Source organism: Salmo salar, chromosome ssa01 (assembly GCF_905237065.1).
Source record: "Salmo salar chromosome ssa01, Ssal_v3.1, whole genome shotgun sequence".
Classification (NCBI taxonomy): Eukaryota; Metazoa; Chordata; class Actinopteri; order Salmoniformes; family Salmonidae; genus Salmo; species Salmo salar.
In genome coordinates, this window is record NC_059442.1 from 9,634,051 (window position 1) to 9,658,096 (window position 24,046).

Sequence of the window (24,046 nt, forward strand, 5' to 3'; positions counted from 1 at the left end):
GTATACACTATATAAAGGATATGTATACACTATATAAAGGATATGTATACACTATATAAAGGATATGTATACACTACATAAAGGATATGTATACACTATATAAAGGGTATGTATATACTCTATAAATGCTATGTATTCACTATATAAAGGGTATGTATATACTACATAAAGGGTATGTATACACTATATAAAGGGTATGTATATACTCTATAAATGTTATGTATTCACTATATATAGGGTATGTATATACTACATAAAGGCTATGTATACACTATATAAAGAGTATGTATACACTATATAAAGGGTATGTATACACTAGCTACATAAATTGTATATATAGTATACAATATAAAGCAGATAAATGGCATGTCATGAAAATCTTAAACCTTATAATTGTTGTCAGTTTTGTCACCGCCTGCCGTCATGACCTTGCCTTAATTCATCATCCCACATCTAGAGTTGATCTCTTGAGAGATGCTGTTCTGTGTTTTTCTTTCCAGGGTGAGCTCTGACTGCTGTGTGGTGTGATTGCCCTTGCAGGAGGTGGTGCTGGTGCTGCAGCTATTGAGTTTTTTAGATCTCTGTCTGTCTGCTGCCTAGCAACACTTCCCATTTGCTTATTGACTAAAACTGGGCAGCAGATGAACATTATCCCAGAGGGTTGAAGAGAGTTGCCAAGGGCTTTTGGATTAATGACTCTGTCTGTGATTGCTAAAATCGTTAATTTAAGTACTCCCGTTTTGTACATGCATTCAAACCACTGTTTGTTCCTCACAGATGTCTAGCTGAAAGGTCGGCTTATTCATGTATTTCATTTTACAAAAATTAAAGGGATATGACAACCCTCACACAAATTGAGTGATCGTACTTCACCAACCATCAGGAAGATGTCTTGATAAATTGAAGATTCATTTTTTTCTAATGTCTGATGTGAATGCAAGTAAACATAGTCTAACCTATAAATGATTACAATTAGTCTGTATCGGCAACAGAAAAACAACCCTTTTTAAATAACGATGAGAATAGATGCAGTTTAGTCTTTATTTTTGAAAAAAAAAAATACTGAAATGATTATACAGTAATGTCATAATTTATTAATACAAATATTGTAATGAAAATGCTTGTTTGTGTGTAAATGTATGGGAAATAATGTTGTTTTATTTGAGAGAGATGGGATTGTTTGGCCTTGGCCTTTTTTTTATACACTTTGCCTCTATCAATTTAACCATTGCTTGTATAAGAGATCATAAATGCTATTTATTTAGGTCTATGATTTTATTACGTTGTATGTGTGAAGCATTAGGTGTGAAGCAATATTCCGTGTCAGGAGGATGCGGATATTTGATAAGGCTTTGAAACGGACTACTAACACACAGGGGCGTCATCGACGAGTGCCCGCAGTCATTTGGAAGGGAGACCCATACTTTCATGGTTGCTTCCGGGAGATACATGTGAGTAGTTTGGACACATTTTACAGATTATTTTATTTACCTTTAACCGACAAACAGTGGTTTTACAGAACTCCCTAGAGAAAACGATACTCTTTCTTAAATTTGATGGTACGTTATGTCAAGAACATTTTCTATGTTCTCCAAATCTTGAACAAACACGAAATAACGCTTAATAACAGAACACTATCACGTGCTAGACTTTGCAGTGCGCATTTGATAAACGTCACAAATTATAGCGATTTAATTTGTAAAGTGACAAAAGAACATACGCTTTACAACTCAGTAAATGAGTTGTCATCTGGCCCACGTTTGCATCAACACCATTTTACAGTAATGTCGCATACAATGGAGTCGACAGAAATGACGAGGGTGTCCGCTGTAAATACCTCAAACACTTCAGTCAATTCTACCACAGACGAGGTGAAAGAAACTTGTAAACGTAAGAGCGAAGAGAAGGAAGACCCAGAGAAAAGTAGTCGTGGAAAGAGACGACGAGGGGGTGGGAAGAAACAACTCCGTACAGGAGAGAGATACATTCCTCCCCCTCAAAAACGCAACCCCGGGGTAAGCTTCAGCAAAGAGCATTTTGATGAAACAACATACTATTTTGAAGGAGGTCTACGCAAAGTGCGCCCGTACTATTTCGACTTCAAAACGTACTGCAAGGGACGCTGGATTGGGAAAAGTCTTCTGGAGGTTTTCAGCAGTGAATTCCGAGCTGAGCCGTTGGAGTACTACGTTATGGCTTCCAAACTAGGACGCATCCGACTCAATGAAACACCAATGGATGACCTCTCTGTAACACTCAGGGTGAGTTCAATCTTTGTCTCGTCCCTGACTCTATGATTATGTTGGCTTGAATTAGATGCATACAACAGTCTAATATTGTCCCTACATTTATTTATTTTTTAATCTGTGCATAATAAATATTGTCAGACTTGTCTTTTCCCCCCTCAGAACAATGACTTCCTAAGGAATACAGTGCATCGCCATGAGCCGCCTGTAGTCGGACGGCCACTGGAGATTTTGGAAGATAATGGGGAGGTTTTGGTAGTTGACAAGCCAGCCTCGATGCCAGTCCATCCTTGCGGGCGCTTCCGTCACAACACGGTCATTTTCATCCTGGGAAAGGAACGGGGCATATGTGGCCTTCACACTGTGCACCGGCTGGATCGCCTAACATCTGGGGTGCTGCTCTTCGCCCGGACTTTGGAAGTGTCCCAGAAACTGGATGTGTTGGTGCGAGACAGACAGGTAAGACATCCTCTAGTCCAGTGTGCACCAATCAATCGAAAAGGGACATTGTGTTTACTAATAATATATACATTTTTTTCTTCACTTATCCTAGAAATCAGTTTAGATTAAATAGGGCCTCAAGTATAATCTCTCTGAGAGGGAACATACAAAGTATATTTTATCAGTCACTTATATCAAACTTTAACAGTCTGTCATCTTTTACAGCTGGAGAAGGAGTACATCTGTCGAGTGGAAGGGGAGTTTCCAGAGGGTGAGATCATCTGTGAGGAGCCCATCCTGGTGGTCTCCTTCAAGGTGGGACTGTGCAGAGTGCATCCTAAAGGCAAGGATTGCCGCACAGTCTTCCAAAGGCTCAGCTGGAACGGCCACTCCAGTGTAGTGCGTTGCCTCCCTCTCACTGGCCGCACTCACCAGATTCGCGTCCACCTCCAGTTCCTGGGCTACCCCATCCTCAACGACCCTGTCTATGGCTCCTCTGCTTGGGGTCCCCAAAGGGCAAAGGGAGGCCTGATGGGCATGAGCGACGATGAGCTTCTCAAAGCGATTCTGGAGGAACATCGCTTGAAGGAGAGTTTTCATCTCCTAGACATTCCAGATGAGGGAATGGTACAGGTGAGCAATGTGCGGACCGACGTAGATGGCGAAGATGCTCAGACACCTCAGCCAGAGCTGTTGCCACGTGTTTGCAATTCTGTTTCAAGTGACTGTACACTGAGTGACGTAGAACAGAGTGCAAATCAGGTCCACAGCAGTCCAGCCTTACCTGGTGCAGTACCTGGACCAACTGATGAAAATGGGGATCAAACAGAGTCCACAGAATCTTCTCACTTAGCTGCTACAAACACGAAAGACCCTCTGTGTAGTGAGTGTAAGATTCTCCGTCCGGACCCCACTGAGAAGGAGCTCATCATGTACCTCCATGCGTTGCGCTATAAAGGACCAGACTTTGAATATTCAACTCGCCTACCTGACTGGGCCAAGGATGACTGGATTGAAGACTAAGGCACTATAGTGATGTTGTACAATAGAAGTGCAGGCAGTGTACTATGTGATGTGCCCAATAGGATGCAAAATATCACTATTGTTGTTTTGTTGAAGTGTCTTTGGACACTTGGTGAACCAAGCTCGGTTGTTAGTTCTATAGCTCACGGTTCTGTAAATCATGAATAATTCTGTTTTTAAATTATATAATTCATTTCCCTATGACTCACGTTAAGGGATATATTACATTGGACCATATATTTTCAATTGGACTCTAAGCCAGGAAGATGCTTATCTAGGATTTATTTTCAACAGCCCTTCTAATTGAAAACCAAATAAGCATTTTCATAAAGTTGACAATGAAATTGTATTTTCATGACATTGAATAAAACAACCCATTCTGCAGGAAAAATACACTTTTATTTTTTTACTTTCCACCATGTGAAAATGAGTACAAGTACCGTGTTATCTCAGGTTTAATAGTCATTGCAACCTTTCCGTTTTCTCTGCTCCTCAAAAGCCTAAAGTTAAGTTCTATCATTCCTTTCTCTAAGGCAGGTTATTTCAAAAGCTCATCCAAGACTTATGATCATTGAATCAGTTGTCAAAAGGAAACCCTTTCGGATGAAACAACTTCAAAATAACCCTGCTTGTAGGCACATTTTACAATTGTTGTCAATTCTTCGCATTAATTTTTGCAGTCATTTCATCAAAACATAATTAAACCCTTAATACATACATTATTCTGGGTTGTATTTTGAACCAAAAATACAACTCTGAAACCATATTGCCACTAATGTAAAGGATAATCCCTTTTCACATAAAACACATTTACATTTTCTTCATGGAAAAACGACTGTTGCAAAGATTTGGCACATGCTGCACATTGTACACCATGATCCATATACTGCATGTGTTCTGTCAAGGCAAACATATATATATATATATTAATCTGATGTTCCAGCAGGTGGTGAAATGTAGTGAAGGCTGCTCTGCGGATGTAGAACTACAATTGTTGATTACCCAGTCAAGCCTTAGTAGAGATCGTATTACTCTACATAGAACGCTGATTCTACATTTCTTTGAACCGTGCTGTGAAGCTGGTCATCTACAAGTCATGTTTAATGATGGAAGGAGCCACCAAGCTGGTAAAATCACCTTTGTCAGATTCAGGCCTGCCAATACATCAGTTGGTTTCATGTACAAGACCTTCGTTCTTTCATTATCAAAGGATAAGGCTCACTATATACATCTGCAGTGCATCTGCAGCTCCCTACTGTGTGTATAACAGTGCTGTTCAGGTCCCCTAAATAATTCATACACACAGAATTGTCTTAAGTCACCAAATTAATGTTACATTTCTTGGCATTGACTTTGTACAACAGCAATGAGTGTTGTACATTCTAACAGTGAAGTGGTTTACAAAATGTATTTGACAGTACACACAATTTCTGATCTACTTGTAGTGATGTAACTTCCATCACCATGTTATGATAAAATGTCTTGTTTTGATGGTGGGTGCGTGGAATACATAGCCAAGCGCATTGTGTTCAAACAAAAGAGCCCCTTCCCTCACATCTAAAATGTATTTTGAAATGATTCTAAAGTGTTCAAATGACATTATTGTCTAAGAATCTATCCAGACGATGGATATAGATCAGGGTAGTACAGTGGATTAACAAAAAGTCCAGTGAATATCCAAGTTCCAGTGTCTGTCCAGCTGTGAATTTTCCAAAATGTGTAAATCCATTACAAAGGATCTTATTCACAACGTAACATTCTGCAGTTTCTGACTGAGCTAATCAAGCTGACAGATAATGAACTGAACACTTCTCCATGCTTAGATTAGACATAATCTTTTGAAATCCAATTCAGCTTGTATCTTCCCTCTGCCCATCTCGTTTGATCCATACATCAGGCAAATCTGGTTTACTGTTTGGCAACATCACTGGTCCTTCACTCTGACTCGTACGGCCCCTCCCACACCCCGGAGAGGCTGTCTCATACGTGGTCTCTCTCAGGGAGAGACGTAGGGTATCTCTCTTTCCGTTAAGGTGCCCTGGTTGTGGTTCCAGTTCTCCCTCTGCTTCAATAGAAGTCTGTTGGTTTGAGGGTCCAGGTTCAATGTCACTCAAGCAAGTCTCATTGGAATCCTCTAGCCCGTCAAATGAACTCTGAGATGACAGTAGGCGTTTGTGAGGGTGACGCTTAAAGGTACTATTAGGGGCCTCGTCCTTTGAGAGGGATGGCTGGTAAATTGTTTCTATTGTTTGACTAATGATGGTGTCCTCCATGCTTGAGGAAGAGGACAGCGATACGTTCCAGTGCTTGATGCCAGCAGACTGTCCTCTGCACGTCTTGCACAAGAGCCTTTCCTTAGCCAGGTCACCTGGAGGAGCTACTACAGGCCTTAGGGTGTTTTCTTTGTATGGGGAAGAGGTCTGCAAAGCTGGGGGTGGGTGACAGCCTTTGTGGTGCCTCCCACAGAGCTCTTCGCTATCTGCCTCAATGTTGCTCCTCTCCACATCCCTCCTGGGACTCAGCCCACCGAACTGGATGTCATCCGAGAGAACTGAGGGTCTGTTGGATAGCTTACTAGTACATGTGCTGTTCTCAAAGCTGTCACTCAGCTGACAGGCCAATGGCTGAAGTTCATACTGCTCAGGCTCCCTTCCGCCCCCTACCTGTCGCTGTCTTTGACGCTGATGGTTTGGGTAAAGGTAATTACCCTCGTCTTTATTGAAATTCCTTCGAACTCTTGATCTTCCAAAAGCCCCATTGGCTGCGCAGGTCGAGGACCTAGGTTCTGCTGCTGAGCAGGAGGGCAGACTTTCAGTCCCCGGTTCAGATGAACATGGCAACATTATTTTCCCACAGTTCTTTTGAGGACCGAAAAAGCAGCATAGGGATTGGAAAAAGAAAGTGGCAAATCCACATGCTACACATTTCACCAGAAATAAGAAAATCCCCAGCTTTCTGAACAACAAGGCAGTAGTAGGGAGCATGGCGATGCCCACACAACAGAAGGCCCCGGATCCTATTGCTACAGGACAGCTCATTCTTTTAAGAGAATGTGCAACTCTTCCAATTCTATCAGAGTGTGGAGCTGAATTATATGATATGCAGTAGTTGGCTAAAAAGTCGACAGACAGCCCAGCAGCAGCTGATATGAACAGTGCCTCCACACCACTAAGCTGCCATTCTAGAAGGACCAGGAGGCCGATGGTGACAAAAACACTTCCTCCAACAGCAGCAGTGCCATAAATACTCAGTGGAATATTCCATGTGGTCAGAAGAAGCAAGACAAACGCTAGGGCTACAGAGAACCCAGTGACCACAAGGGTTTCTGAGCTTAGACATTGTTGCAAGTCAAATAGTGTCAACTGGCTCACGAACCATCCTTCCTTTAGTCCCAGTGGTGCGCCAGACATTTCACCATTAAACCATGACACAATATCATTATAGAAAAGGGTGGTGTGACTAAAGTTGTAGCTATAGCGGTGCGTAGTTCTAAATACCATTACCAGGGCTGCTATTCGACCATCTGCCTCAAAATGTAGGCCTCCAACCTCGGACACATAGCCCTCTGCATGCCGCTCGGCCACCATCATGCTCAGGCATTGTTCAAAAACACCCGGTGGGTAAGGAAAGGGAATATCGTTGCAGCAAAAATGGAAGGCATCCTCACTCTCTGAGCATCGTCGAATAGACACCCAGTGTATGAGTTGCTCGACAATACAGACGTTGTCTGTTGAGCCTTCGTTTTCAGATGATGATGATGATGGTAAATAAAAACTTTGGTTTTGAACTCTTCCACACAAGTCTCTCAACCACACCTGAGCCTCTGGGCTACTCATGTTAAACTCTGGATCCATAACTAAAGATCCATTGCTTTTTGGATCAAAGTGATTGCCGTTATCGGTTGGGATGACTCCCCAAACAAGAGTCAATGTAATGAGCTTGTCCTCCCCATTCACCAGCCGTTCAAACATGAATTGGTAGCGATATTCAGCGTCATATCTTTCAAAGGGATGGCTAGAGCGGAATAACTGAGTTGCCCTGTTGTCTAAAGTGGGTAGTCTCATACCAGGGTCTACAACTGAGATGTATGTTCCTCCTGCGGCCAACACTGCGAACCAGCAGATCCAAATGTATCTGAACTTGACCACTCCACATGGGAGGATTTTCAGGAAAAGTAAATTGGAGGTGTCGGACAGTCCCCGCTTTAACCCTCGTAGCTTCTGACCTAAGGTGAAGAGGCACCGCTTTCGCGAGCTTGTGTCCCAGAACCCGCCAATATTTTTCGTGCAGCAAGGCTTCCATGCCTGTGCATTAACAGAGGCTGAGGCAGGCACAGTGTAGCGCTCGCGTAATATGAGCGAGCTGGGCAGCCACGCAAGAGCGGAAAAAGTACAGATTAAGGAAGCCGTTCCCAGGTACACAGCAAAGCATCTGACTGCCGTGATGCTGCTCAGGAACCCCGAGAAGAACGTGGCACTAGAAGTCAGGCCTGATGCCAATATCAAATATCCGACCTCTTGGAGAACTCGATTGACTCTTATCTCTAGAGAAACGGGTGGATTCTGGGATAGTTGTAGGTTCCAGAAATCAATGAAAGTGAAGGCGTGGTTAGAGCAACTACCAAACAGGATGAAAGCTGAAGCTAAGTTGAGGAAAGGGAAGAATGTCAGCTGAAAAACCACTTTGTAGAAGAAATAGGAAGTCAAGAGAGAACCCACAATTGCAACTAAAGACAGAGCTGATAGGAAAAGAGACTGCAAATAAAGGGCTATGGTGAGGAACAGTGAAACTACAGCCAGAACAGGGTAGATGGAGTCCCTAGCCAGGTAATACTTGAAAAGCTTTTGCTTGATGCCTAGGTCCATTCCTGTAATAGTAGTGTTCTTGTATGTAAGCTCACGACCTTCAAGGCTGTTCATGTATATTTCCATCAAGTGATCTCCTTTTTCCACCGGTAGAAACAGGAGGCTATATTTCAGTGAGGGGACCTGATATTCTATTGTCTGTGGCCCTAGGAAGTCCTTATCAACCAGGTAATGCAATATCTGGAAAACGGCACGAGATTGTTTGCACCGAGTCGGCACAGATGCACAGTTGCCTTGCGAGCCCCTCTCTGCACAATATGCCACCAGACTTCCATCGTGGTAGTATGGGGCGCAATAGCGTAGTAGGCTCAGACTCTCTGACACTTGCACAGAGGTCAGGCTGAGACAGGATGAGGCATTGCTGAGAAGTGCCAGGTAGTTTCCCAGTGACCAACTTGGACAGCATCCGCCCCTGATTGTGGCACCGTCCACTTCCAATCGGATATGTTGCTTGCAGAGATCTTGGAAGTGGGGTTGTGAACGAATCTGAAACATGGAGAAGAGAAGTTTGGCATTTACACACTTGTGTTGACTTATTCTCCCTCTACCTATGGCAAAATCAATGTAATTGATGTTCCATATATCTTTTTATTACAAGAGTAAATTGAAAGGGACAGATTTTATAGCAAATTTCCACATAACTTATTTTCATCTACGAGCTAATGGGGATCAATAAAACCTTTTTTTGTTCTCTTTCAAATAAATATAAACGTTTTAAGATGTGTGCTATCAGTGCCTGCCAAGTTCTGTAGCCCAGAAAGGTATTTTATTTGTTTGAGTTGGCTCCCCGATTTTGTGGTCTGATTAGTAATGGTGGATATATGGCAGATGGTCTGGTGATTTGTAAGATGCATGAAGACCTACCCTGGCCTGCTCCATCTCGCACATGGAGTAGATTGCCTTCAGGCTCCAAAGACTGGCAGAGTTTCCAGAGCGGAAGACAAGCTGGGCGTAGCGTTCTCCTGTGATGTCACAGATGGAGTAAAGAACATGGCATCCCTCAACAAAGACTGTCCTCAGTCTCCACTTACAAAAATGTATCTAGAGGGATTGCTTATGTTTTGCTCATAACTGAAAGTGAACACTGGAATGATGAACTAGCTCGTCGATACCTAGATCTTTAATTGATACATTATGGGTATGTTTCCTGCTAAAGTTTTAGGAACATTTCTCTAGTAGCAGAGAGACATGTTAGTAGCCTACCTGGAGCGTCACAGAGGAATGTGTCTTGGGCCGAATCCCTGTCTAGCATTCTTTTAGACCGTTGCCTGGACGACTGTTCCTGGCTCCCACCGGCATCCCCTCCGCTACCGTCTCCATAGCTTAATAAAATAAACATGAACACAACACAATTATACATGAGACATCTATACAATTCATATCAATCACACAGGCAATAGCTAAATCAGCACCCCAAGCAACAATGGACATATGGACTCCCTATACAATAATCCAGCATTTATTAATCGTAGCTATACTATATCATGTGCAAGTGTAACCCTGTTCCATCTCTATCGTGCCTCTGAACTGAAAGATGCCAAATTGTAGCCTGTTTTAGTGAGTAATTATAATCTGGGGCTGAGTGAACACAATGTCCCATGGTTCTACTCTGCTGTGGCAGCCATTTTGTGCAGGGCTCTCTGTGTGTGGTGGAGAGCTCCTCCGGTTTTAGCACAGTACCTCCCAGCTGTCTTGTCTTTGAGGTGTTGCGGTATCAGAGACAGTGTGTTTCCAGGCCCTGTGTTCTGCTGAAGCTTGGCCAAGGCAGACTGTCGCACCCCAATGTATGTTCCTCGAGGCTCAAACCCCTGCATTAAAAACATCAAAGTCAACGGAACAACATCTGACGACAGCCGAAGCAGGAAAACAATACTGAATTAATTTACATGAGAAATATGTACGCCTAATGCTGACTGTTTGGCCTACAGTAGGTGAATAAAGACTGATTTAGATGCTAAGGTTTAGTGACATACTAGAATGGATGCTTTGAAAATTGATAGTGACATTGTACATACAGTGTTGATTGATATAGCGTTGTCTTCAATATTCTTCAAGATTAATTTTTACCCTTGTCTCTGCCATGGTCATTACATGTTGATCGCCATGAGTTTAACTGTACACATTTATTACACACATGGTAATTCAATTTGTTTATGTAACTATTCTTGACTGTACATTATACCTGCAATTGCACTGATATGGTTACACTTGTATTTCTGAGCTGACAAGATGTCATTTTTTTTGAGAGATCTGCCGGGTCTACTTTATTTACGGCAGCTTTTCAAGAGGCAGGGACGAGCTAAAAAAAGGGGTTTACAGTAGCATTCGGTTTGACAGAAAAGTTGGCAGAGAACGCGACAGTGCTGCAGAGAGAGGCACTCACCATCAGCGGGTCAGAGAAGTCTGGCAGGGGACCAATCAACAGGCCGGCTAGGGAGCATCCCAGGAGGACTACTGCACACCCGACGAGCACCGCCAGAGGATACTTCACTACCACCTGGGAGTAACTGTCAAGAAAATGCCACAGGAAAAGAAGATCTGTAGACACTTATCTCTAATGGGATTTGCATAGTAAAAGGACTGTACTGTGTGTCTCACTCGGTGACTGTGCTAGGAAAGTCTCATGGTTCAAGTATTTTTCAGTTAAGTACAACATTTAACATTCAATTTCAAAACATTGGTCACCAGTACTCATATTTTGGGTTATGCAATGCTATTGTGAGCTTACGACCATGTTGTATAGCTTAATGAAATACTATTGTGAGCTTACGACCATGTTGTATAGCTTAATGAAATACTATTGTGAGCTTATGACCATGTTGTATAGCTTAATGAAATACTATTGTGAGCTTACGACCATGTTGTATAGCTTAATGAAATACTATTGTGAGCTTACGACCATGTTGTATAGCTTAATGAAATACTATTGTGAGCTTATGACCATGTTGTATAGCTTAATGAAATACTATTGTGAGCTTACGACCATGTTGTATAGCTTAATGAAATACTATTGTGAGCTTATGACCATGTTGTATAGATAAATACTTTTGAGCTTACGACCATGTTGTATAGCTTAATGAAATACTATTTTGAGCTTAGAACCATGTTGTAAAGCTAAATGAAAGACTAAATATATTTTTCGTCCTAATTACTGCCATGCACTGTGCACATTAAGGATGCAATGGAAATTGTAGGTCATTTTGCTGTTACACAATCATGTTGTTGTCGTGGATACTGACTTTCTAGGGATCCAGTAGAGTCCGTCATCCCTAAAATAGACAAATAATTCTGCGTCATTGACCTTTTTATAATTTTTGCATGATAATTATGCTTGTGTATAGCATACGGACTACAGACCTGACTGTGACCACATGATGCTGTTTGGACTTGTGGAGGCCACCGCCGTCATGGGAACCGTGCAGCCAGTGGCAGCGGACAGCGTTGTGACAGGAAGGGACATGGGAGGGGCTGCAGCTGCGACCTGTCTTGACAGCGCTTGTCGAGCAGTCGGTGTGAGGAGGACCCACAGTGATTGGGTGCGACTCCAGACAGGCTTTGCTTTTGATTGGCTTGTGATGGCCACAACAGTGACATTGTCGGTGCTGCTGTGAATGGTAGGTGCATCCCTGGGAGACTTGGTGGTAGAGCTGGGAGGAGGTGGAGGAGGAGGGTCTGGGGAGGCTGCAGCTGTCAGACTGGTCACCTTCGGTTTGGATCCGAGTGGCCTGGGCCTCCGGGCACACGCTGTCAGGAGGACACAGTGACACCTCCGGTATCTCACTGTGAAAAGACAGAAGGGGGGAAAGTGTATTTATTTATAACCCCTACAGTGGCAGAGTTTGTCATTGTCAAATGTACACCAGAATTTTCGATAATCAATGTTTCAGCTCAGCTGCTTCCCTGGCTGCAACACTTTTACTAAGCCTTCAGTAGGTAAACCAAATGAATTGTGTAAGGGGTGACTTCCAAAGTATTGTTGCGTTGCTTGAAACCCAATTTGGAAAAACAAATTAATTAGGTAAGGAATGACATCTAAAGTATTGTTTCATTGCTTGAAGGCCCAATTAGTCCAAGAGATGCTCCATCTGCCCTGCCTGCATTTCAGCATCCAAAAGAGAGTCCTGTTGATGGAGGCTGCAGTGGATCTGATGAAGAATGACTCATGTTTATGGAGGACGTGCATTGCACAGATGTTATGGGTTAAGTTATGTGCTTTTCTTCCTGGTGTTTTCTCTAAAGAACAGGACATAAACTATACACAATGAAACTGCTGACTATCAGTGAGCGAGAGAGAGCTGACTACGTTAAGCACTATTGGTAATTGCGTTAGGCCTAATGACAAGTAACGTTTCTAAATCAGAATCCTTATTTACTGAACTGTAAGTAATATTGAATGCACGTTATTACAATACTCTATAGCAGGGGTATTCAACTCTGAATCTACGAGGTTCGGAGACTGTTGGTTTTCTGTTCTACCTGATAATTAATTGCACCCACCTCGTGTCCCAGGTCTAATTAGAGGGGAACAATGAAAAAATGCAGTGGAACCGGCTTTGAGGTCCAGAGTTGAGTTTGAGGGCTCTATAGTATGACTGAATTAAACAAGGCAACAGTAAACATGTCGTCCCACAACGAATTTTGCAGCGTCCCCCCTTGGGCCAATTGAGATATCGCATGTGACTAACACATTTCAGTTAATTACTATAGCTCCCGCCTTGGGCCAATCAGTATAATAAAAATTAAAAAATGCCGGATCTCGATGGCAAGACGCATCATTCACCCAAGTTTAGTCAAAATTGGCCCAGTGCTGTCTGAGATATTGCGTGGGGACAACCAGACATTTATGCACAGTCTAATTTCAATCTGACTTCGGTTAGAGGGTCAAATGACGTTATGGGTTGTTTTTCCAGACCTGGTCGTCTGGGTGGACTGAGACGCCACTTCTTTGACCCCATCACCTCATCACCAAGGCGACGGGGTAAGTAAACAGAGAGCAGTACTTGAGGGCTTTATTTGCATTTCCAACCACCGGGGAGAGATAGGTGGGCAGCAAATTCATCACAACTCGACTGTGTGCCATGGTGCATTTCAAAATGTAGCTGTATTAATAATTAAAAAAAGTGTAAAGATGTATCGGTCGCATAAAAGTGTGGAGTCAATTTCTCAAAGCTACGTAGTGGTTCCACTCAAATCACCCCGTCAAGATGACCATTTTGGCAGGGAGAAGAAAATATGTTGCAGTTAGGTGGCTGATGCGTCACCAGCTTGCTTCTGAACTTACTCCGGTGAAAGCATTATTTCTTTGCTGTCCAATTAGAAGTTGCACTGAGCACTGACGGCAGCATGATGGGGGCTTCTGCTGCCCACTGTGTTACTGCAGTGGTAAACTCTGCGTTTCACTGCTTCTCGTTGACCACTTTTAATAGAACTAGGTCATGCTTGCATTAGCTAGGCAATTAGTCGATCAATTTCATTATTGATTGATAAGAGCAGTTACAAAAATACCTCCAGCTAGGCGTTACGAGCCCCCTGCATGTAAGCAACGTATCAAACAACAATCGCCTGAGATATTGCCAATCTCTCAAATATGAATTGACATGGGAAACGTTCTATCAAAGGTTGACATGACATTGTATTTCAGTCTAAAGAGGGTGTTACTATGCCGATACTCTGCTACACTGTATTCGTGTCATACTGTCGACCAGCACCACCCTCGGTGGAACAGCGCTGTGCATTTTGCTAAACGTTGATATTACATCGTATTTGGGTCTAAAGGTGTTGATATGCTTACACTGCTGCTTTCATGTTTGGCCCCCGTACTACTACTACTACTACTGGTGGCCTGTTTAATTATTTTATGGAGATGGAATTAGCAAGCACGTTGTTCATGAGGGAACCATGTCAGTATTTGTCCTTTGTTTGAACCGACACGATGTACCAGGGGGGTCGTGTTCAGTAGTAGCGTACACCATAGCAAATCGTTCATGATCTCCGGCCATGTACTCTTAAGGTGTGTATGATGTGGAGTAACATGCAGAAATACATTGGTGTCCGAAGTGGGATTCTCTGCTTACAATAGCAAATGTGTAACAGCATATCATTGGGAGGTGATGTTTTTTTTCTCATTTAACCACTCTCCTTGGTTTCACAGCATTTAACCACTCTCTTTGGTTTCACAGCATTTAACCACTCTCTTTGGTTTCACAGCATTTAACCACTCTCTTGGTTTCACAGCATTTAACCACTCTCTTTGGTTTCACAGCATTTAACCACTCTCTTTGGTTTCACAGCATTTAACCACTCTCTTTGGTTTCACAGCATTTAACCACTCTCTTTGGTTTCACAGCATTTAACCACTCTCTTTGGTTTCACAGCATTTAACCACTCTCTTTGGTTTCACAGCATTTAACCACTCTCTTTGGTTTCACAGCATTTAACCACTCTCTTTGGTTTCACAGCATTTAACCACTCTCTTTGGTTTCACAGCATTTAACCACTCTTTGGTTTCACAGCATTAAACCACTCTCTTTGGTTTCACAGCATTTAACCACTCTCTTTGGTTTCACAGCATTTAACCACTCTCTTTGGTTTCACAGCATTTAACCACTCTCTTTGGTTTCACAGCATTTAACCACTCTCTTTGGTTTCACAGCATTTAACCACTCTCTTTGGTTTCACAGCATTTAACCACTCTCTTTGGTTTCACAGCATTTAACCACTCTCTTTGGTTTCACAGCATTTAACCACTCGACTAATTATTATGATGCATTTGGTACTTCTCATGCAGAATTGAATATTGATTGTTGTGGTTGGTTTTTGTTGGCTACTGAGTAAGCAGGCAGCTGATGCATCATGGGGAAGTTTGACAAAGGTACCTGAGTGTCAGTGGTTGCATATCATCAGGGAGAGTGGGATATGCAAAAAAAAAAAAACATCTGCAATTCACAAGTGTTTTAATACACACTTGTACATGTATGAAATAAGACAAAATGTATTTTTTTTTATTTTTATCATTAGTCAAGACCAAAAGGTAACAGCTCTATGCATTTTCAAAAAAATAAAACAGGTTTGGAAAGGCACTGCATAGAGTTGTGCAAGAGATGCTACACTGACTACAGGATCTTTCAACTATTACCTCCAGCGTTGTCACTCCCTCCTCCAGTGTCAATAACAGGTGTCTGGTTTATCATCATGAAAAGGACAGAAAAGTATTTATGTGCCTTTTCTGACCAATATACTGAACAAAAATATAAACGCAACAATTTCGATGATTTTACTGAGTCACAGTTCATATAAGGAAATAAGTCAATTTAAATAAATTCATTAGGCCCTAATCTATGGATTTCACATGACTGGGCAGGGGTGCAGCCATGGGTGGGCCTGGGAGGACATAGGCCCACCCACTTCGACACAAGGCCCACCCATTGGGGATCCAGGCCCAGCCAAACATAATTAGTTCTTCCCCACAAAAGGGCTTTATTACAGACAGAAATACTCCTCAGTTTCATCAGCTGTCCCAGTGGCTAGTCTCAGACGATCCCGCAGGTGAAGAAGACAGATGTGGAGGTCCTGGGCTGACGTGGTTACACGTGGTCTGCAGTTGAGAGGCCAGTTGGACATACTGCCAAATTCTCTAAAATGGCGTTGGAGGTGGCTTATGGTAGAGAAATGAATGTTCAATTCTCTGGCAACAGCTCTGATGGACATTCCTGAAGTCATCATGCCAATTGCACACTCCCTCAAAACTTGAGACATCTGTGGCATTGTGTTGTGACAAAACTGCACATTTAAAGTGGCATTTTATTGTCCCCAGCATAAGGTTTAATCAGCTTCTTGATATGCCACACCTGTCAGGTGGATGGATTATCTTGGCAAAGGAGAAATGCTCACTAACAGGGATGTAAACAAATTTGTGCACAACATTTGAGAGAAATAAGCTTTTTGTGCATATGGAACATTTCTGGGATCTTTTTTTTCAGCTTATGAAACATGGGACCAACACTTTACATGCTGCGTTTCTATTTCTGTTCAGTGTAGTTTAAAAAAAAAAATGGCATTATGAAACGCAAGCTTTCCATATGGCAGACATATGGTCTATGATGCTCAGCTTTCCATATGGCAGACACATGGTCTATGATGCTCAGCTTTCCATATGGCAGACACATGGTCTATGATGCTCATCTTTCCATATGGCAGACACATGGTCTATGATGCTCAGCTTTCCATATGGCAGACACATGGTCTATGATGCTCATCTTTCCATATGGCAGACACATGGTCTATGATGCTCAGCTTTCCATATGGCAGACACATGGTCTATGATGCTCAGCTTTCTTGTCTTCGGTGACCTCTGGGGAAAAAAAACCCAACTGAACCCCCCCTGAAAATTAAGCGCTTTTAGAGCTTAGAATACTTATAAATCAACTTAAAGCAGAGTTGCGGCCAGCGGGGCCGGTCATTTTGTTTGTGGCTGACTTAAAGGGATACTACGAGATTCTGGTAGTTAAGCTGCAGAGTTCCAGTCATTTCACTAATGCTAGTTAAACATTAGCTTGTGAAACTAACTCTAAATTCCTTCATACTGCACACAGAAATATAAAAATGGTTCATCTGACAGAATCTCACATTATCCCTTTATTGACCTTCTTTTAGTAACCTCCCAAGATGCACCTATAGCACACATCTCAACAAAAATACTTCTACGTAGAACATTTAGGGCCAGTTACCCAGACACAAATTAGGCCTGAGGCTGGACTGCAGGACTAGTTTTCATCTGTGTTGGAGAAACCGGACATTAGTATTATTCCCTGTTAATTGTGTTTAAGTGTTTATCCAATAGTTCCCTAATCCACAAGTCAAACCAATTCATCAGTATATTGAGAGAATTATATGTATCTAACCATAGCTATTACATAAAGTACTGTAATACACTGCAGACCAAAAGTATGTGGACACCCTCTCGTCAAACATCTCATTCCAAAATCATGGGCTTTAATATAGAGTTGGTTCCCCCTTTCCTGCTATAACAGCCACTCTTCTGGGAAGGCTTTCCACTAGATGTTGGAACATTGCTGCGGGGACTTGCTTCCATTTGGCCACAAGAGCATTAGTGAGGTCGGGCACTGATGTTGGGCGATTAGGCCTAGCTTGCAGTCGGCATTCCAATTCATCCCAAAAGTGTTTGATGGGGTTGAGGTCAGGGCTCTGTGCAGGCCAGTCAAGTTCTTTCACACTGATCTTGACAAACCATTTCTGTATGGATCTCGCTTTGTGCACGGGGGCATTGTCATGCTGAAACAGGAAAAGGCCTTCCCCAAACTGTTGCCACAAAGTTGGAAATCGTCTACAATGTTATTGTACGTTGTAGCGTTAAGATTTCCCTTCACTGGAACTAAGGGGCCTAGCCCGAACCATGAAAAACAGCCTCAGACCATTATTCCTCCTCCACCAAACTTTACAGTTGGCACTATGCATTCAGGCAGGTAGCGTTCTCCTGCCATCCGCCAAACCCAGATTAGTCCGTCGGACTGCCAGATGGTAAAGCGTGATTCATCACTTCAGAGAACACATCTCCACTGCTCTATAGTCCTATGGCAGCAAGCTTTTTTTTGTGTGCGGCTGCTCAGCCATGGAAACCCATTTCATGAAGCTCCAGACGAACAGTTATTGTGCTGACGTTGCTTCTAGAGGCAGTTTGGAACTCAGTAGTGAGTGTTGCAACCGAGGACAGATGATTTTTCAGTACTCGGTGGTCCTGTTCTGTGAGCTTTTGTGGCTTACCACTTTGCTGCTGAGCCGTTGTTGCTCCTAGACGTTTCCACTTCGCAATAACAGCACTTACAGTTGAACGGGGAAGCAGGGCAGAAATTTGACAAACTGGCTTGTTGGAAAGGTGGCATCTTATGACGGTACCACGTTGAAAGTCACTGAGCTCTTCAGTACGAGCCATTCTACTGCCATTGTTTGTCTATGGAGATTACATGGCTGTGTGCTTGATTTTATACACCTGTCAGCAACGGGTGTGGCTGAAATAGCCAAATCCACTAATTTGAAGGGGTTTCCACATACTTTTGTATATATAGTGTATGTCAAATGTTGACGGCTAAACTAAAGCAGGGGCAATGTAGTGACTATTAGTTATCTATCGAACAACTGTCATGGTGGAGTTTTGCCCAGTGGATTTGTGGTTTCCCCTGAGCCGACCCTACAGTAGCCTATTGTGTCAGCAATGTCGTATGCATATCTGCATTATGCTGACTTGGGAGAGCACAGAGTGGGTAGCTGAGGAATACCAGATATCTCTGGGTCCCGGGAGATTGCATATTGAAGTGAATGTTGGTTGTGGATTGGGTGAATTGACTGCCACACTCAACCTGTTATTGGACTATTACATTTAAATTAAACATACTCTGGGGAGAGATTGGCTGCTATTGTAGAGCATTTGAGAACACATTTTACAAATACAAATCAATGTATTTCTCACCCACCAAAAACGAGTAAATGAAAGATGGACTTCTTCCTGTTTTAGTCTGCTCTTGATTTACAAATTCATGTAAGCAGTTGCACATTTGTACATTATAATAAATACAGTATTGAAGAATAGGATCCTGAGAAACCCATGAAATGTATTGCTTTGGTCATCAACTGCGTACAAATACAAAGAAAATTGATTTTCATTGACAGACAGATTGATATAGCCTACACTGACATAACGGCAATAATGGCTGGACAAAGCACCAATACCAATGTATATTTAATGATGCAGAGGAATAATTTAACAGCCGACTAGACTAACACCGTGCCTTTTTTGAGGTGAAAAGAGAACGAAAGGCTACGTACCTTTGAAATGTCTCCCTTGCAGGTCTTTCAGTTCTTGGCGAATCCATGACTATAGCGTCTGCGCGCTCATCGGTGATAGAGCAAGTATCCATTCTATCAGTTACTTTTCTCCTCTCGGAAATTTCCAACTGGGAAATTGAGTAATTCAGCCTCGTGTTTACTACTTGGAATAGTAAGATCGGTTCTATTGTACAACGGCAAAAGGGATGGATGGATGGATGTTTGAGTAACCGATCTGCTAAAGCCTGGCTTGCTTATTGGTCGACGTGGTGTGATGAGCTCTTCTGCTGTTGAGGAGAAGTTTAGATGGCCGTGAATAGCACTGGCGCTGTTCAATTGAGGGTGGTGCTGGCCTATACAGTATGACACGGATACAATGTATCGACGATACTGCCTGCATTGTTTTGATCCGTGCGTAGCCCGCTATTCAAAACAATATCTGGTACATTTCTCTCCTCTTCTTAAATCTATTATTTACCTTTTTATATAGAAAGCTGAACGAATGCCATGAACCTGTAAGTCTGAATAATTTATTGTGAATAATACAGTATCAAATCAAGTGAAATTTTATTAGTAACATCCACATATTTAGCAGATGTTATTGCGGGTGTAGCGAAATGTTTGTATTGTCACATAACTAGCCTACATAACGAGCAACTGTCCTTTTAGATTAGATTGGCCGAAGCAATAGTTAAATTACACTGTTTTGGTGTAAATACAATACAGAAGACTAAATAAGCTACACCTATTTTTTTGTATATAATATTGTGGTCCCAGAGGGTTAGATTTGGGAAATACTCTTAGTTTTGCTTCCAAATAGAATTACAGTACTCCATTAATGAAAGTTTAGCTCCAGCTCATATTTTAGAGCCGTTACCTAATTTGCTGTCAATGTAGCCATCAGGTGATAACGCTCTTCTGCTGATTAACACTCTGCTGTCCTTTTTAATGCAGACAGAAAAGGCACCTGGGACCTGAGAGGGAGCGAGTCTGCTCCTCCTTCGGTTACTCTTCATAAAGACATCATGCAGGCTCCTCTGGTGAAGGATCAGTGGCACGCCAGCTGGTTTGTGTCTACATATGAATCATAATGCAGACACCTCGTCGTCATCAATGATCCCATTAGTGTAGGCTGGAGGAAAGATCAATGGTGTTTTTTTTTACACTCAGGGGCAACCATTGGAAAAATTGGTTGAAAATACCAACGTATTCTGCAACACAGAGACACAGTCTGAAATCATCCTTTATCAACAACTTGTCTGTGTCAAAACATTTGATTTAGATGATCCAAGCAAGCAGTTCCTTTTCTAGAGAAACCATTTCTTTTTTGTTAGCTAGGGATTATAATTTTGACTAACATTTTAAATATGCCTACCGAGTAGCATATTATGTCAAGAACCCATTGATGTAGCTCACATTTAGATGTACATGTTCCAAACAGTCTTTTCTTTCGAGAAACAGTCAATTAGCTCCAAAGAAATTCCGAGGTTATTGACTTAATAACATTTGAAACATGGCATTTCGCTCTTAAGATAAATCTATGCAAGTATGAGTAGTCTATATGACAAGATACTTAAGTAGGCCTACAGATGCACAGTACTCAGAATGAGCTTCAATCTGCCCATTGCCATTGGATTTTCACATGACAGATTAAACACTGGGTTTAGTATCTATATTGTAAGACAATGTTGTACTGTAGCTACAGTACATTCAGTCTGTAAATAAGCTGTGAGGGTTGATCATGAAGCGTTGAGGCTAATGCCGTTACATCCTCAGCCCGCCTATAGCTTTGTCTACTCTGGATTAAGGTTGGACCTGAAACGACACCCATGGTAATTTCCTGTGGCAGATTTCTTCTCAGTGAGTAGTGATGCGAGCGAAAATGGTTTATTTATGTCCTGGATACAGCTCAAGACGGAGCGGAAAGATTTCCCTAATAAGGGATACAAGAGGTTCCCAAAGGCAAGATGTTGCTTATGAACACGAGATAGGAAGATAAAGGGCCAGGAGTATTAAAAGGCATGCTATGAGAATTGTGATGATTGTTCCCAAATGAGCAACAAGGTATATTTACATTTTAGTCATTTAGCAGACGCTCCTATCCAGAGCGACTTACAGTAGTAAATGCATACATTTCATTTCATGCATTATTATTTTTTTGTACTGGCCCCCCATGGGAATCGAACTCACAACCCTGGCATTGCAAACACCATGCTCTACCAACTGATCCACAGGGAACATATATTGTATGTATATATTGTATATATATATATATATATTGTATATTTCAGCAAGGGAAGTGTGAACTGTGAACAATATTTCACAATGAATCGTCACATCTGACCTTCAGTCTAGGATAGAAAGTAATGGTTAATAATTCAACTGTTCCATTTTTAATACCATTAGACCTATAGTTAGTTCAAGTAATTGCAAGCAGAACTGCAGGGCTTTCATCCAAGTATAGTTCCAGTTCATTTTCCCTGGCACTGGCAGTTGGCTAGCTATTGTTTCTCTGCCCTTGTACCCGTAAGAAGATAATGACATTTTGCTGATGAATACTGTGCATGGTGCCATTTAAAAAAAAAAGGCATCTAAAAACAGACTAGGAAGGTGTGTTGCTATGGTTACTCCATCCATCTGCATGAAAATGTTTACCTATCTTATCTCACAATGAAATAGCATGTTGATTTTAATATGTAAAAAAAAAAAAAAGTTATTACAAAATCTCATTTGACCTTTTTCAGTTTAGACTGACAATCATCAAACTGTTATTTTCAATGTAACGTGTATGCAAAGGTATTTTCAGTCTAGACCAGAGGTATTCAAATCCCACCCTGGAGCTCTGAAGTACTGCTGGTTTTCTCTTCTACCTGATCATTAATTGCACCCACCTGGTGTCCTAGTTGTAAATCAGTCCCTGAATTACAGGGAAAGAATGAAAAGCAATGGAACTGACGTCAAGCTCCAGATTAGAATTTGAAGGGTCTAGACTCTCCTAATCTCTTTTCCAAATTAATTAATTTAATAACATGCCAAGTGAATCCCACCTGTATGAGATATATTACACTTAGACCACTAGTCACTATACTGGGTAGGACTACTGATAGACTACTAGTCACTATACTGGGTAGTCCTACTGATAGACTACTAGTCACTATACTGGGTAGGCCTACTGATAGACTACTAGTCACCACTGGGTAGGCCTACTGATAGACTACTAGTCACTATACTGGGTAGGCCTACTGATAGACTACTAGTCACTATACTGGGTAGTCCTACTGATAGACTACTAGTCACTATACTGGCTAGGCCTACTGATAGACTACTAGTCACTATACTGGGTAGTCCTACTGATAGACTACTAGTCACTATACTGGGTAGGACTACTGATAGACTACTAGTCACTACTGGGTAGACTTACTGATAGACTACTAGTCACTATACTGGGTAGTCCTACTGATAGACTACTAGTCACTATACTGGGTAGTCCTACTGATAGACTACTAGTCACTATACTGGGTAGTCCTACTGATAGACTACTAGTCACTATACTGGGTAGTCCTACTGATAGACTACTAGTCACTATACTGGGTAGTCCTACTGATAGACTACTAGTCACTATACTGGGTAGTCCTACTGATAGACTACTAGTCACTATACTGGGTAGTCCTACTGATAGACTACTAGTCACTATACTGGGTAGTCCGACTGATAGACTACTAGTCACTACTGGGTAGGCCTACTGATAGACTACTAGTCACTATACTGGGTAGGCCTACTGATAGACTACTAGTCACTATACTGGGTAGGACTACTGATAGACTACTAGTCACTATACTGGGTAGGCCTACTGATAGACTACTAGTCACTATACTGGGTAGTCAGACTGATAGACTACTAGTCACTATACTGGGTAATCCTACTGATAGACTACTAATCACTACTGGTAAAATTAAACCATGCAATTTTCTTTTCCTACTAGCACTAACTTTGCTAATAACTACATTGGTGATGGAAAATAAACTTGCTACGATTGTGTTATGTTATTGTCTCACCTAGCTATCTTAAAGATGAATGCAGTACTGTAAGTCACTCTGGATAAGAGTGTCTCTGGATAAGAGTGTCTCTGAATAAGAGTGTCTCTGAATAAGAGTGTCTCTGGATAAGAGTCTCTCTGGATAAGAGTCTCTCTGGATAAGAGTCTCTCTGGATAAGAGTGTCTCTGGATAAGAGTGTCTCTGGATAAGAGTGTCTCTGGATAAGAGTGTCTCTGGATAAGAGTGTCTCTGGATAAGAGTGTCTCTGGATAAGAGTGTCTCTGCTAAATGCACATGTGTGTGTGGAAAGTCTACAGAGTGACAAAGTTTTAAATGTTTAGGAAGAATATGAACTTGAATATTCTGTAAAAAAATATATATACACTGCTCAAAAAAATAAAGGAAACACTTAAACAACACAATGTAACTCCAAGTCAATCACACTTCTGTGAAATCAAACTGTCCACTTAGGAAGCAACACTGATTGACAAGGGAGGTCATACAGGCACGTGGAGGCCACACACACTACTGAGCCTCATTTTGACTTGTTTTAAGGACATTACATCAAAGTTGGATCAGCCTGTAGTGTGGTTTT

The 24,046-nt window shown here is 41.9% G+C and overlaps 2 protein-coding genes across 3 annotated transcripts; one reads left to right on the forward strand and one right to left on the reverse strand.

Annotated features, from left to right (window-relative positions):
• Nucleotides 1-1,367: 1,367 nt before the first annotated feature.
• Nucleotides 1,368-4,101, forward strand: rpusd2 (RNA pseudouridine synthase domain containing 2). Of its 2 annotated transcripts, XM_014206935.2 has the most exons (4): nt 1,368-1,451; nt 2,065-2,261; nt 2,409-2,705; nt 2,913-4,101. In XM_014206935.2, the coding sequence occupies exons 2-4, from the start codon at nt 2,193-2,195 to the stop codon at nt 3,708-3,710; spliced, it is 1,164 nt and encodes a 387-aa protein (XP_014062410.1). In that variant the 5' UTR covers nt 1,368-1,451; nt 2,065-2,192; the 3' UTR covers nt 3,711-4,101. The 2 variants fall into 2 exon arrangements, with proteins under 2 accessions (XP_014062410.1, XP_014062327.1); XM_014206852.2 differs by having other exon boundaries at nt 1,394-2,261.
• On the reverse strand, nt 4,096-19,996 carry LOC106608646 (dispatched homolog 2 (Drosophila)). The gene is made up of 8 exons (XM_014206763.2): nt 19,415-19,996; nt 11,933-12,355; nt 11,815-11,844; nt 10,959-11,082; nt 10,256-10,383; nt 9,779-9,897; nt 9,440-9,537; nt 4,096-9,061 (listed from the first exon to the last, which is right to left on the reverse strand). Exons 1-8 carry the CDS (start codon nt 19,504-19,506, stop codon nt 5,561-5,563), a joined length of 4,515 nt encoding a protein of 1,504 aa, XP_014062238.2. The 5' UTR covers nt 19,507-19,996; the 3' UTR covers nt 4,096-5,560.
• Nucleotides 19,997-24,046: the final 4,050 nt, after the last annotated feature.